Below are 15,439 nucleotides of genomic sequence, written 5' to 3'. Positions count from 1 at the left end.
ATTATGAATTTTTTTTTCCGTAAAAAATTGAGATAGAATCAAGAATCAATAATTTTTTTTTTTTTTTTAGATACAACTTGATATTAACTGTATTCTACTAGATGTTATTTACTATTTTATTACACATATTGCGCGCATGCATAAAGCACGTTCTCATAAAGCACATTTCAGAATCTCGGAGCATGACGACAACGGAATATGCATGTAAGAAATATTTCGCTTGCCTGTTATATTTCTTCATACATTGTTATATTTATCACATAGTCGGATATATCTACTCTAATGATGGAAAAATTCCAGCTAAAACTACTTATCATTATTTTTCAGAGTGAGGAAATTACCAAGGAAAACTTTCCACTTCGTTTTTTTTTCGACCGACTAATTTGTGCGAAAAATAGCAAAACGGGTTAATTTTGTTTTCGAGAGGGACGAAATAGATCCCCTCGAGAGCAACCTTTGAGAATTGACCTGTTTTCGGTATTTTTCGTATAAATTAGTCGGTCGCAAAATAGAAAAGATGGAAAATTTTCGCAATTTCTCTTATATATTTTGTCTGCATTAGAGTATTTTTAAACTAAATTTACAAATATTCAATAGGTATAATTGTTATCTCACTACATAAATTGGTTCCTCGTCGTGCTCGTATTTATACTTGCCGAACGGCTGGTGGTTGTGAATATTGTTCACTGCCATGTACGCGTAGACGCGGGGGTTTCGCGTTCCGGGCACGTAGCGCCCGTATCGGGACAGGATGAGGGCTAAAATGGGATTGGGTGGTGGATGTAGCTTGCTGTTGTAGCTGTCGTCATTCAGGGTACGGCTCAAGAAGCGATCGAGGGCCTTGATGGCCGCCGTTAGGTCTTGCGGCCTGCGATGATAGTAGTACGCCGTCGACTCTGCTTTCTCACGATATGGTAGTTTACTGTCATCCAACTCCTCCGTCAGATATTCGTCAAGCACCTCAATATTCTGATATCCCCGGACACCTCGTGGTCCCGATAACATCGTCGTCGTCGTCGTCGTCGTCGTTGGCGGCGGAGGCGATGACGATGTTCTTGGCACTGTCGCCGAAAGCCAAACGTCGTTCTGGTGAATTTCCACGGGGAACCTTGTCAAATGCCGAAAAGAGGATATGTATGTATGAGGATATACATAGTACGTGCAATTTTTACGAGAAAATCCGCGAGATTTCTCATCTTGACTAGTCAATATGTATTATATTTTGTAATCCTGTCAATCTAAAAGATATTTTGCAATCTGACAAAGTATTTTCGGTTATATTTCAAAATTTTATTTATATATTAGATTTATAAATCTTATTTGAGAATTATTGGGAAAGAGATTTATTGCTAAAAGTTTAAAACTTGCGATGATTTCTGGATTGCTTGCTAAGAAAAAATCGAACATTATTTAAAATATTTCGTTGAAGCTTTGTACAAGACTTTCAAAATATCTCTTTATATTTTGCATATAAATACATTTACTAATTTCTTCATCATTCTAAATTTTCACATAATTGTATAACAAATGATAGAGTGTTAATACCTTTGAGGGCTTGTTTGCAACTTTTGCTTGTGATTATTCAAAGTTGATGCAGATTGCAGTCCCATTGGACGTTTTGCCTGTAGATCTCTGGAGGACGCAAGCTTCTCGAGTTCGCTGTCGGTTGCATGATTATCGTACTGATGATTCGGATGTTTCGGAAACGGAGCGCTCGTAGTCGGCAGATAACTATGCCACGGACGCGGTATATTTGGATCCAAAGATGCCTTGCCCACTAATATGGCACTCGTCAGGCAGACGCGTGTCACCTACATTTACACGAGGGGATGTCTGTTAGCGTATTTGTTTGTCTTTCAGAAACGCATTCTTGTCGTGCCGTTATACAGATCAGTGCTTAGAGCAGCGGCACAATGCCAGATTTGTTTTCGGACCAGGGTCGATGCACTCAAGCACTCTGAGCAAAAATATACGACGACCAAGTTCACGATATCAATAATAGTTTTTGAAACTATTAGATCAATTTCGGAATTTTTTGTGGAAGGCTTTACAATCTTTAAATGTTTAATTATTAAAGTTATTAACAAGTTGGGGTACAATATTATAATAATGGAAAAATTTCACATTTTGATTAGCATCGCATTAATACGCATTCTATCATAAAATCGCCGTACTTTATCGTTATTTTATTTAAGCTAAGATTTACACTGATATTATTGTACGTCACCGCGTCACAATGCACCGAGTCGCGAAATGTTCACGGAGATGTTTCGGAACTTTCGTTACCAGGCAGACAATGATTTTGTCGACGACGGCCATCCTCCTTCTACTCCGTAAAAAAGACTAAAACGGCAGCACGCACTTCGCGCACCATTTATACAGCGTGTTGTCGCGTCCGCTTAAGAGCCAAGTCTTGTCTCAGCCAGGAAATGCGTAAAGCGTGTAGTCTCATCTCTTTTCTTTACGGAGATTTCTACGCTTTCCCCCTTTTCTGTGTCAAGACCGTACGCGCTATTCACGAATTGCGAAGTGTTATTAAGAACTTTCCTTTTGTCTCAAAGATACTGGCGCAGGACGAATACTGCATAAAGAATAACTCCCATTTCATTTAAACTTCTTTTGCTAGGTTTTATATTGCTAAAACGGCGGACTTTTTGTCAAGCGAATTGCAAATGTATTTTAAGAACACGATTTACAATCGCAAATATTATTGTTTAAAGAATTAAAGAAATAATTTTTTTATACAAGAGAAAAAAATTTCAACATTTGCATTGCGATAATTAATGCTAATTTTCGATGTGGAAAACAATAAAATATTTACGCAAACATTTGCAATAGCAAATTGTTGAACAATCTCATGCAATTGTGATCATTGTGCGTTGAATTAATTAAAAAATAATTATAAATATTAATTATTAATTTTTAAGTGTCGTTTAAATGATAAAATTAAATTAATTTATTCATTACAGTAACATGATACAAAAGCTGACAACAGGTAGATTTCAAAATATAATTTAATTTATTATTAAACATATTTTTATTTTTGCAGATATAATTTTATAGGCTCTTATTATTTTGTTGCGTTTTAGTTTGCATTCTTTTTCCAGAGTGCACAATGTTCCGGTCTTGGAAGAATAAAGAATGAAGGTTTTAAATACCTCTGAATGACCTCTGTAGCCGTACTATGTAACCTCTTCTCTTTCTTTCTCAAACCGACTATTGGTACCACGGTGTAAGAATATAAGGTAATTTCACGACCATTGTATTCTATCAATAAATCTGTGATCAAGATGTCATAGTTAAGGCATGTCACACAAGATGTCACGTTGGTGCAAGATCCCAAGTAAAAAAGGATAGAAGATGTGGATAGAAAAGGATAGATGATGAATCTCTAAAGCACATCTATATATAATCATAGTCCTAAATAATACAAATTTTTTAAAATAAAACTTTTAACATTGTGTATAAAAATATATATTACTAACAAAATATTTTTTTATTTTTTTATAACAAATTATTCTTAGTTAAATTTGCAGAAAAAATAATTAATAATGTATTTCAGTCTTTATAGAAAATTAAGTTTCTTTAAGAAAATGAATATTTATAATTAAGTTCCGCAGGACAATAAAATTTCTATATATATATATATATATATATATATTTAAAGTCCTTCAATATATACGTAGCCACCTAGCGGTTCAATGTGGAACAATGACAGGAAAATCACAAAAATTTGTTGCCGTGAAATCACCTTATATTCTTACATTGTGATTGGTACGCAAATAATGATAGTTTTATTGATTTTATTAGGTTTAGGGTCTATCTGCATATTTCCAACATGTGACTAGATACATCAAGCAATACACACACGTTTCACCAGAGAGAAACCTGAGAGGGGCCACGGTGCCGTTTTTCGTACGACGCTTTTACTAGGCCATACACTAGCGGCGCGTAAATCCATTTTACAGCCTGCCTGGAACTACATGGCCACATCCATTTTCCGAGATGGTAAAAGAGCCCTGGTTGGTTCATGTCCGTGTTACATCCATTTTCCGGGATGGTAAGAGAGATGCGAACTCGAGCTCCATGCAACAGGCAACGTGAGGGGCAGGGCCCCCACCATACGAGCACCACACAAGCGAGAACGTCACGCGTCCGTGTGTGTTCGGCCGTAAATATATTCAGTATTTTTTTCTAGAGTTATTAATTTAACATATGCAAATATTTTTAATAAATATAAAATAATATTTTTTAGCAAAAAAACATTATCTAATTATTTATTTGATTGTGCACAGTTAGAAAGAAAAGCGGAAATGCGGAAAAAAGTTGCAAAAAGCAGGCCTCGAACGCGTGATGTTTAATATTCTAGCGCGACTCGCCTTACTCGATTAGGGTTGTTTTCCAGCAAAGGACACAAGTTGACACAAATCGACACAAGTATCACTCTGTCTTTGTTCGATATTCAATGAGCAACAGAGAGAATAATACTTTTGTGTCGCTTGTGTCTCTTGGTGGAAAACTACCTAGAAACGCTTGGTTCTTAACATTTATCGTACGCTGTGTCGACCGAACGGCCGAACACACACGGACGCGTGACGTTCTCGCTTGTGTGGTGCTCGTATGGTGGGGACCCTGCCCTTCACGTTGCCTGTTGCATGGAGCTCGAGTTCGCATCTCTCTTACCATTCCGGAAAATGGATGTAACACGGACATGAACCAACCAGTAGCGGGATTCTGTAATGTTGACGATGTCGTTATGGTATCGTTGCGCAGCTATTACATGATACAAAAAACTTGCGCAACGATACCATAACGACATCGTTCAGGTCACAGAATCCCACTACAGGGCTCTTTTACCATCCCGGAAAATGGATGTGGCCATGTAGTTCCAGGCAGGCTGTAAAATGGATTTACGCGCCGCTAGTGTACGGTCTAGTAAAAGCGTCATACGAAAAATGGCAGTATGGCCCTTCTCAGATTTCTCTCTGGTTTCACACAAGACTGCGTTCCGATATTCACAGCCAGCGCTAAAATCTATAGTTGTATAGTTCATCTATAGTTCACGTTACGTACACTGTAGTATTTCGGTACTGGCAGTGAATATCAGAACGCAGCCAAAGAATGGCATCTTAGGTTCTTGAGAACGTGCCTTAAGTGTCACGTTTACCTTCCCGCCAAATTTCCATCTCAGCATGGTTTAATATTGGATACTTTAATTTATCCACGCATCTTATGTACATTGTGTGTTTTTGTAATTAATTAAAGAAATGGAAACTGGTCCTGCACTAGTCAATCGAGCACATGTGCGGGATGAGGTGGGAATTAAATGTCAAAAACTGTTCCAAGATTTTCTTGAGGAGTAAGTAATTATATATTAAGTTAAATCTTCAGCATCATATAGGAGCCTTTAATTTAATTTATTCGAATTAAACGTGAAAATTAATAATATTATTAGTATAGTATTGAAATTTTACATGCTTTATTAGTTATAATTATATCACTACTATAGATTCAAGGAAGATGGAACTGTTAAATACCTGGAACCTGCTAAAGAACTTGTCAGTCCAGAACGATGTACATTGGAAGTATCTTTTGAAGATGCAGAATCATATAACCAAACTTTGGCTACAACCATAATAGAGGAATACTATAGGTATGATCTGTCTTTGTTCTATCAACTTTAATGTGATTGTATTATGTACAAACTACAATACATATGTTTTAAGTATGATATTGTCCTTTGTATCATTGATGCACTTATTTATTTAATTAACTAAATATAAATCTTGTATTTCAGGGTCTTTCCATATTTATGTCAAGCAGTATGTAACTATGTGAAAGATACAGGAGATTTACAAAAAGATAAGGAATGTTATGTCAGCTTTGTGGATGTGCCTACTAGACATAAGTTAAGAGAATTAAACACATCACGATTGGGTACTTTGGCTCGTATATCTGGACAAGTGGTGAGAACACATCCTGTTCATCCAGAGTTAGTTCTTGGCACATTTATTTGTATGGACTGTAACACATATATTAAAAACGTGGAGCAGCAATTTAAGGTAAATAAAAGAATTTTATTCTATATGTTATATAAATTTGAGTAGTTGTAGCTAACTAACTGATTGTTTTCAGTTTACAAATCCGACAATTTGTACTAATCCAGTATGTAACAACAAACGCCGCTTTCTGTTGGATATGGATAATTCAGTATTTATCGATTTTCAAAAAGTAAGAATACAAGAGACACAAGCTGAGCTTCCTAGAGGTTCCATACCTCGCTCTGTGGAAATTATTTTAAGAGCTGAAATGGTTGAGTTGGTGCAGGCTGGAGATAGGTAAGTTTTAAAATAAATAATTTTCTCAACTATTACTCAGTTATTAAAAGTTACGTATTTTTGTTTTTACAGATACGATTTCACAGGTACTCTTATAGTGATACCAGACGTGGGAGCACTGTCTCTACCAAGCGCTAAGGCAGAAATTGGTCCACGAAACAGGAATACAGAACAGAGAGAGGGTGTAAGTGGCCTTAGGGCTCTTGGTGTCAGGGAACTATCATATAAAACAGCATTTCTGGCTTGCAGTGTTACAGCTACTAGCTTAAGGGTGAGAAAAATTAACAAGTACACAGAATAAAATACACTAGTATTAAAAAAGTAAATATTTATTTGATTAATGTTATATTTCTACAGTTTGGAGGTACAGATATGGCAATGGAGGAGATCTCACAGGAAATGATGAAGAAACAAATGTCAGAAGCGGAATGGAATCGCATCTACGAGATGAGTCGCGACAAGAATCTTTACGAGAATCTTGTTACCAGTCTGTTTCCCGCGATACACGGTAATGACGAAATTAAGAAGGGAATCACATTGATGTTCTTTGGTGGTGTACCGAAGACTACTGAGGAGGGCACATCGTTAAGAGGGGACGTCAATGTCTGCATCGTCGGTGACCCCAGTACTGCAAAGTCACAATTTCTGAAATGTGTGGCCGATATCTCACCCAGGGCAGTTTACACGTCTGGAAAAGCGTCGAGCGCAGCTGGTTTAACGGCCGCGGTAGTGCGAGACGAAGAATCTGCGGACTTTGTCATAGAAGCTGGAGCGTTGATGCTCGCGGATCATGGTATCTGTTGCATCGACGAATTCGACAAGATGGATCCGAAAGATCAGGTCGCGATTCACGAAGCTATGGAGCAACAGACGATTTCGATAGCTAAGGTATATAAAGTTTGCGGTAATACAACAAAGAGTTTTATGTTTCATAATTTATGTATTTTTTATGTTTTTTTTTTAGGCTGGTGTGAGAGCGACTTTAAATGCTCGAACGTCTATACTAGCGGCAGCAAATCCTATCAATGGACGGTACGATAGGAGAAAGTCGTTGCAACAAAATGTGCAATTAACTGCACCTATTATGTCAAGATTTGATTTGTTCTTTGTTGTGTTGGATGAATGTAATGAAATCGTCGACAATGCAATTGCCAAGAGAATTATAGATTTGCATTGCGATAATCTGAATGATCTTCAAATGGTGTACAAGCAAGAAGAGATTATTAGATATATCAATTTTGCCAAACACTTTAAACCGATTTTAAGTCAGGTAAAATAATGTAAATTATTTATTATAATAAATTAAATTATTATCGTCAAACTTGTTTGATTAAATTTATCAATTTTTTTTTAGGAAGCTGCCGATCTTTTAGTCGAAAGTTATACGGTTCTCAGACAGAGAACCGGAAGCGGAAGCGGCAAGTGGAGAGTTACCGTAAGGCAGTTAGAGAGCATGGTTCGATTGTCCGAAGCGTTGGCGAAATTGGAATGCGTGGACGAAGTAACAGTGAAACACGTCAGAGAAGCGAAACGATTGTTACAGAAGAGTATAATTACGGTAGAACAGCCGGATGTAGACCTTGAAGAAGGAATGGGCGATGGAAATTTGGAAATGGACGTTGACGAACCACCACCACTCATGGCAGCGTTGAACGCATTAGGCGATAATAATGATGCACCACCTCCAGCACGTAAGTTTATATAATTTCTTTTCTTATTTTTATACAGTGCATGTTGCATACGTTTTTTACATTTTTCAGCGTCTAACGGAACGCAAGAGCTACCGAAAAAGAAACTAACGATGTCCTTTGAGGAGTATAAAAATCTGTCGAACATGTTGATTCTTTACATGAGAAACGAGGAAAATCGTGTCGAGAGCGAAGGTATTTTTCTTACGATATTAAAAACAACAATATCATGTAAATTCAAATTCGAATTGTATATGATTATTATTATTATGTAATAACTTATTTATTAAATTGGCATAATATTTTTTAATTGTATAACAGATGATAATAAGGGAGGTATACGGAAGTCTGAGTTAGTGGCATGGTATCTTGATCAAATACAAGATCAACTAGACTCGGAAGAAGAGTTGTTAGAACGGAAAGGTTTCATTGAAAAGATTATTGATAGATTGACGTACCACGTATGTATTGATATCTTTATATATAATTAGGATTTTATAACAAGTTATTGAACGATTTTAATCTTAGGATCAAATTATAATACCTCTAACAACAACTGACTTGAGAAGCAGAGATAAAGAAGAAGAAGAAGAAGAAGCGGATCCTCTACTCGTTGTTCATCCCAATTATGTTATGGATATTTAATTATATACGCATTGTGCATACATTATATTCCGTCATGATATAATTGCCTTGATGAAAAAGAGTATAATTTACTTTTTCTTGCAGGAAATTGCAGACTAGAAATATTTTTTATCTTAATCTATAGCCGTCATGTTTTTTTTACTTGCGTTCTGTGAATATTATAAACTTTATGCCATGTGACGATGATTAAAATACATTTTTACATTATTTCAGCGAAGTATCTGCTTTTTCTACTCCAACTAAACGCATTAACATGAAAGGTTATGCATAACTCATTTACTGCGTGACTTCACGTATTTATCATTGTTCGTGTGAACTGCATGAAGAAATTAATTTGAATTACATGATATGATGAAATATGAAGATTTTATGAACACAGATCTTTTTTATAATTTTATCAACAGGTTTTTATAAATTTTCCACTATTTTCCACTATTTTTCACTTTTCAAGGATGCAAAACAGGAAACATACTTATTATTTATTTAAACGCAATATTATTTACGCGTGTTATCATAAAAGAAACAATATCCTCGACTTGGGTCTATTTCAATACTATGCTAATTACTATGGCGTAAGTAATGCTAACTAACACGCATTTTAATGTATGCATCAGAAAGTGAAGCGTTCTAGATAGAACGCAGAACTGCAAAAGTCAGTCAGTTGTGCAGCCAGTGATGCTGTTCTTTATCAGCTCGATTGTCACCGTTTTAGTTGTAGCAGTAATATCGAAAGAAACGTTTACATATGCACAGTTTATTTTTATATTTTTAACATAATGAATTTTTACACCCAATAAAAATTCACAAACACTTTTACTTTAGGAACGTTCGTTTAAAAATATAAACGCATACGATCAATCTTTTTCATTTTATTGAATTTTAGAAAATGTTCATTATTTGTTATATGCAATAATTCATGTTGGGATTTGATTATTTGATTAGATTCAAATTGATTGATTGTACGCGATCAGTAAAACGTGCTATATCAGTGCATTTATCAGCAGTTTTAATGTGACGACAGCATAGCACGTGGTTTTATTACTGTTCAAATGTACACAAAGTGTGTCGTAAATGTGCTAATTGTCTATGGTGGGGGTATTCTGTGATTAAGAAGGAAGGAGAAGAAAAAAAGCTACTTTACTATCATATGATTTTAATATTACACATTCGCCAGTTCGCACGATGTCTGCAAGAAAGTTGCCAATAGCTGAATTGCAACAAGTGAGCATAATATAAAATTTAACGTATACATTATTTGAGTCTATATAGTGCAATGTTGATGGTGTATTCGTAATGATCTCCTAGATTACTCTATCTTGATAATTTCTATTTGTACTACAGCTTCTGTTAAAAAGAGAGTATAATGCTAACAGTTGCATTCATTGTTGTTCTTCATCACTAATTTCATATTTTATTACATTCATAGTTTATATATACATATTTTTTTATTGCAAACAAAATATATTTTTTGTGTAGATTGGTTTGTTTGAATATAAATAATGATGTTTTTATAATAAATCGTACTTTTAGCTATAGATTACTCTATTAATGTGATACAAAATTTTGTCGTAAAAAATTTAGCGATATAATCGCCTTTTATTCAACTTTTTTCTAGAAAAAATGTATACATTTATTCACAAATCTGTAGGAAAAAACATGGGTACCATTCGCAGGCGATTTCGCAATTTTGAAGGACTTCTTTGCGCGCAAGGAGCGGCCAATTTGGAGCGTAGTGCAATTATTTGAAATTTTTCTGCGTGGATTCGGACAAGTAAGTAATAAATCTAATTTATTACAGAATATTCAATATAATATTGTGATTTATATAATTTATAATTCAATTTACAGACAAAGCTAATATAAAGATAATTATGTAAGTTTTGTATTATAATTGTGTATTAAATATATTACAATCGCGATAATTCTATAAGAAAATTGCATGAAAAAATAGTTTATTTCTCGCACTAATATCAATAATTCTGTTATTCTTATTTAAAAAAATATAAAATATAAACTATATTAAATTACATTTATATTATATTTATAAAAAATTACTTTGTCATTCTTTTAATATAAAAGAATGTTGCATGCTATTTTATAAAAATTGAAAATAATTTTTATCGAAAAAAAGTATTTGTTATAGCAATAAAAGTGGGTTACTTTTTCGTATGTCGCTCTGTTTCATCGGAAATATCGCGGAATTGCTATGCGTATCTTTAATTAACGTTGATTGGCTTGATTAACGTTGCAGATCGTTTTTTCGAATAATCCTCTCAGCGGGTTGCTGATAATAGTTACCTTGGCTGCGGTAGCGCCAGGTACATTGGCGTTGTCTGCAACCACCGCCGGCCTTGGCCTCCTGCTGTCCGTGGTATGTTTTATTAATTATTAGCCGCAGTGTCAAGCGGATCCGTTCTTGCCGAAAAGGTGTAATACATTTCTTGCCGCACTGCGCAGTCATTTCCGCAGACTCGGACACTCATTTCTACCGTTGCTATTCATACGTGACGGTACATCGTGACGCTTGCGCTATCTTTTTTTCATCTCTTTCGGACCTAATGGACCATTTGCGTGCACACGAGGAAAAATCACTGCAATGCGGTACACTGCCCTTCGCTCGGCAGCGAAGAGAATTCCAACGCGGATCTTTTTTTCACTGCGAGCACGCGCGCGAAATACTTTGCGATACGGCACTTTATTTGTAGCTTTTCGTTCTTTTGCAGCTTATACGAGAGCCTGAGGTTATTGTAGAGAACGGATTAAGCGTATACAATCCCCTGCTGGTCGGTGCAGTATCCTATGTTCTAATACCGCAGATTTACGGTACCTTTGATGCCTTCAGCTTGCTGCTTGTGCTCTTAGCGACGATACTCAGGTATATCCAAGTATTCCATATGGAGTATTTGGTAAACATTCTGATGTGAAATGATAAACCGTTTTTCCTGTTCCATTATGTTACCTTAATGGTCGTAAATTGCGCGATTATATTAACTCGGAATATATACGTACGGGCGCAAATGATGAACGGTTAGTATGCTTTCGACAACTAACAGACAAATTCGTAATTTCGGTTCGATGTAGGTTGCATGAAATATGCAATATATTGTCATATAAGGTAATAAATTATTGATCGTTAAGCAATGTCCTGACGGTGATCTTAACGTTTAATTAAATCAAAATGTGCATTGATTGAACGCAATTTGATAATAATATCGCGCGTGTATTATGAAAGGGAATAATATAGATCTTATACACGTTATAATAATGCCTCGAGCTAGAATATGTATTTAACGCAGACAATTTGTGTAGAAACTAAATGCATTGTGATAGTCTGTTTGAGATTCAAGATACTCTCGAAATAGTTGGCGACGGTGGATTATGCGGCAAACGGAGTTACGAGAGTTAGCCGCAATTCACTCGTCATCCAGTGCAGCTGGCGGCGTTCGCAAATTTCAGCGATGTTTTCAGCTCCTGGTTAATGTTTTCCAGTGTTTATCTCGCACGGTCCCTGAGAAGCGATAAATTCTCGTGCACAACGTGGCCATTTAACCTGGTGGAGTTCGCGTTGATTTTCGTCCTTTCGACGCAGAACGGCGCGGACGTAGTAGCCAAATCTGTGAAACCAATATTTGAGATGGTAAATTAGTTTTACGTTACATATGTGAAACATTTTGCATCTTACATATATACATTTCATTATATAAAATTACCATAAATTTTTCAATGAGAAAAGACGAAATACGGTAGAGATATATGAAATAAGTTTGAAAATCTTATCATTTCGTGATTTATAACATTAATGGAATAAAATTTTTGCTCAAAGGAGTCAAAATGAATAACAAAATCCTTATTTGAAAAGGATAATCTTCTTAAGTATACAATTTCGTGGGAGGAGAAAAGGTTTTGCAAGATTTATAGAAAGTAAATACATCAAAGACATTTTATTTTGACAGTGTTACACTTGTTTAAAACATTAGCAAATGAGCGATTGATCAAAGTCTTAGGGATTCTTAGGGATAAAATGAGGATAAATTGATGAGAAGAGGGCAGACAATTCGGCGCGCGGTAAAATTGGAAAAGCGATCTCAATATTCAGACCATACATATTTGACGTGTACGAGGGAAAACGCTGTAGGGTCGGAGCATGGCTTTTCTCCGTATTGATCAAACTCCTGCCCGAACTCCGATAACTTAGCTCAGCTCGGATTTCATTTCACCCTAACTAGTTACGCTTTGTTTGTTTTAGTTAAATATTAAGGGGATTCTTTTTCGTGTATTTTTCTTCTTTTTGTACGTTAGAGTTGTACGCTATTAGTAAACAGCACTATAACAGAATATTTGAAAATACTGCGCGTTGTGTGGGGCGACCGCGTATGCGTAAATATATTAAATGTTACGACGTACGAACGTGCTATTATGCCAGCCGCGTGTATCCTCGCGATAATGCGAAAAATTAACCATGCTCTCATACGACGTAGATAAACTTCGCGATTTGTACGAATATAACACCCGACCGTAAGCAGCGGAATTTGTGAAAATCCGCAGCTGCGTGGAAAGGTGCCGTCTTTTTTATGAGCAAAGTTTTTGCCTCGCGTAACAAAAATTTACGGCTAGAGTCGATACGAGGCGGAACATAAATTACTTTCCTGTCAAGCATATTTCATCACAAAATAGTTTGAACCTTTGCTTCCTCTTTAGTCTTGTCGAAAGACTACCCTGTGCATTTCTCTATCATATGCAGATTATTGTGCAAGACTCTCTCATTGTTTTCAGCACAATGCAACAAGTGCGACGGCGACGACGGACGGCGTCGATTTCTGTCTACAGAATGCGACCAACGTTTGCGACGACTGGGGAATGGTAGAAATTTATTTGTGTTCTACTTTCGCAACCTTGATTTTGCATATGTTATCATTTCGTAGATCTTTTTAGGAGTATAATAAAGCTTTGTTAGATTTACTAGAGTCACTTTTTAATATACAGACTCTGATTATTTCTCTGAATATTGCAAATATGTCATGTATCGCAATAAAATCTCTCTGCAGTATATGTCGATAAACTTTCAAATGTAATTGTTTGCATTGCGATTTCGTTATATCGAGTTTTCGATATAAATTGGTATAGTCGCTGAGTAGAAGAGCCCGTTGAAACGTGTTTCATTGAATACCGTAACAAATATTGGTGTTTATGGCAGCAGAATTTCCTTAACAACGGCTATTGGAATTATTGGAACGTATAAATAAAATGGAATAAATATATTTGCCTCTGTTAGGGGAAATGTTGCACAAAATATATGAATAAAGATATCAGTTTATTGCTTGCGCTCGAAATTAAATTATGTTTCAGATACTACGAGGTAGCGTTGTTTCCGCATCGCAGTTGTTTGGCGTCGATAATGTGATTCTTGGATCCGTTCTGTATCTGGCAATAATAATATATTCGCCGGTGACAGTCGTGTTTTCGTATTTCGGCGCTTTCTGCGGAACTTTTGCAGGTATTTAGGTTATTTTTTTCTTCTAGAAATATGTATTACACAGAAGGATGCAGACAAGGAGAAACGGGAGAGATCATTAATCTCGTTATACGATTAAAGTGTGTAGTTAACGGAGCGTAGTGAATAAGCGTGAAATTTCTCAGTGCGAATATTCTCAGCAGAAGCTAGCTCCAAGAACATTTGTTTTGAGATAAAAGAGCGTGAAGAGAACATAAATTATCGTCGTCATAAATCTTTCGTTAGGCTGGGATCTCGGGGCGGACTATCGTTTGGTCTACAGTGGAATGTGGGGATACAACAGCCTTCTGACCGGGGCTGCTCTGGGAGGCAACCTGCTGGTGCTAAACGGTTATACGGTCGCTGCCACTATCATGGCGATCATTTTTACTTCGCTCCTGCAATATTCCATACAATCGATATTTATAAAAGTAATTGCCTTTCTTTCTGCACGGCCGATTTATACGTCTTGCGAACTTCTAACATTATGTTGCAGATGCAGTTACCGGTATTGGCACTGCCGTTCGTCATAGCGACTTCGTTATTCATGAAACTGAGTGGCGGCAGCGATGATCCAACGTTTCCGTGGCCTACATCGATTTCCTCCCCCGAGAAAGAGCGTTATCGTTATCTCGCTCGTCGTGCATTTCAAAAAGTATGTTTTTCTAGATTTTTTTTGCACACACACTCTCTTTTTACATAAATGACATTTTAAATGTAAAATTTTTGGTGATAGAGGTCGGAACAAATGACATACTTTATCACTGTGACTTACATCGAATTCCATCGTGGCGAGATGCCCAAACGTGATTTACCGTTGAAACTTCTCTTGCGATAAGATAGCTCTCAGAACCCATCAAAACCACGCCCTACAAGAAGGACAGAAATTGATTTCCGCCCTACTCTTAGCTTATGCGTAGCTATAAGTTGTCTTCCCAACGAGCTGCGAGCTAAAAATTTCAATACTGGAATTTGTAATGTGTCATGCGATTATTATAATGAATAACTGGGACACTACAGAAATTAAATTGAGAAATTCGTTGAAATTGAACACAGACGAAATTATTACATTTATATTTCTTATTATTAGATTTTATTATTTTAATTTTTTAACCATATTTAATTATTTTGATTATTATATTTTTATTAGAAGTAATCTACAAGCGTAGATTAAGTGGCAAATCTAGAGTTATATATGTATGTGAATTTGTGCTTTGTTGTAGGAAGATGTGCCGGAAGAACCTGAACTCGTTATCCAGAATGGAAAGGGCACTTCT

At 36.0% G+C, this 15,439-nt stretch overlaps 3 protein-coding genes across 4 annotated transcripts; 2 read left to right on the top strand and 1 right to left on the bottom strand.

Annotated features, from left to right (window-relative positions):
- Window positions 1-214: 214 nt before the first annotated feature.
- On the bottom strand, window positions 215-3,207 carry LOC105671579 (uncharacterized). Its single transcript, XM_012365862.2, has 3 exons — window positions 2,287-3,207; window positions 1,546-1,811; window positions 215-1,108 (listed from the first exon to the last, which is right to left on the bottom strand). Exons 1-3 carry the CDS (start codon window positions 2,317-2,319, stop codon window positions 607-609), a joined length of 801 nt encoding a protein of 266 aa, XP_012221285.2. The 5' UTR covers window positions 2,320-3,207; the 3' UTR covers window positions 215-606.
- A 1,797-nt stretch (window positions 3,208-5,004) lies between these two features.
- Window positions 5,005-8,888, top strand: Mcm6 (minichromosome maintenance 6). Its single transcript, XM_012366208.2, has 11 exons — window positions 5,005-5,359; window positions 5,510-5,653; window positions 5,798-6,062; window positions 6,136-6,338; window positions 6,411-6,609; window positions 6,696-7,226; window positions 7,303-7,608; window positions 7,693-8,029; window positions 8,099-8,221; window positions 8,348-8,487; window positions 8,555-8,888. Exons 1-11 carry the CDS (start codon window positions 5,268-5,270, stop codon window positions 8,669-8,671), a joined length of 2,457 nt encoding a protein of 818 aa, XP_012221631.1. The 5' UTR covers window positions 5,005-5,267; the 3' UTR covers window positions 8,672-8,888.
- A 682-nt stretch (window positions 8,889-9,570) lies between these two features.
- Window positions 9,571-15,376, top strand: LOC105671773 (urea transporter 1-like). 2 transcript variants are annotated; one of them, XM_067349149.1, is made up of 10 exons: window positions 9,571-9,892; window positions 10,320-10,442; window positions 10,923-11,042; window positions 11,395-11,546; window positions 12,140-12,308; window positions 13,445-13,531; window positions 14,018-14,165; window positions 14,409-14,593; window positions 14,659-14,817; window positions 14,899-15,376. In XM_067349149.1, exons 1-10 carry the CDS (start codon window positions 9,854-9,856, stop codon window positions 14,998-15,000), a joined length of 1,284 nt encoding a protein of 427 aa, XP_067205250.1. In that variant the 5' UTR covers window positions 9,571-9,853; the 3' UTR covers window positions 15,001-15,376. The 2 variants fall into 2 exon arrangements, with proteins under 2 accessions (XP_067205250.1, XP_012221640.2); XM_012366217.2 differs by having other exon boundaries at window positions 9,574-9,892; window positions 12,161-12,308; window positions 14,899-15,375.
- The last annotated feature ends 63 nt before the right edge of the window (window positions 15,377-15,439 follow it).

Source organism: Linepithema humile, chromosome 2 (assembly GCF_040581485.1).
Source record: "Linepithema humile isolate Giens D197 chromosome 2, Lhum_UNIL_v1.0, whole genome shotgun sequence".
In the NCBI taxonomy this organism is placed as follows: domain Eukaryota; kingdom Metazoa; phylum Arthropoda; class Insecta; order Hymenoptera; family Formicidae; genus Linepithema; species Linepithema humile.
This window is presented reverse-complemented; position numbering and strand designations above follow the sequence as displayed.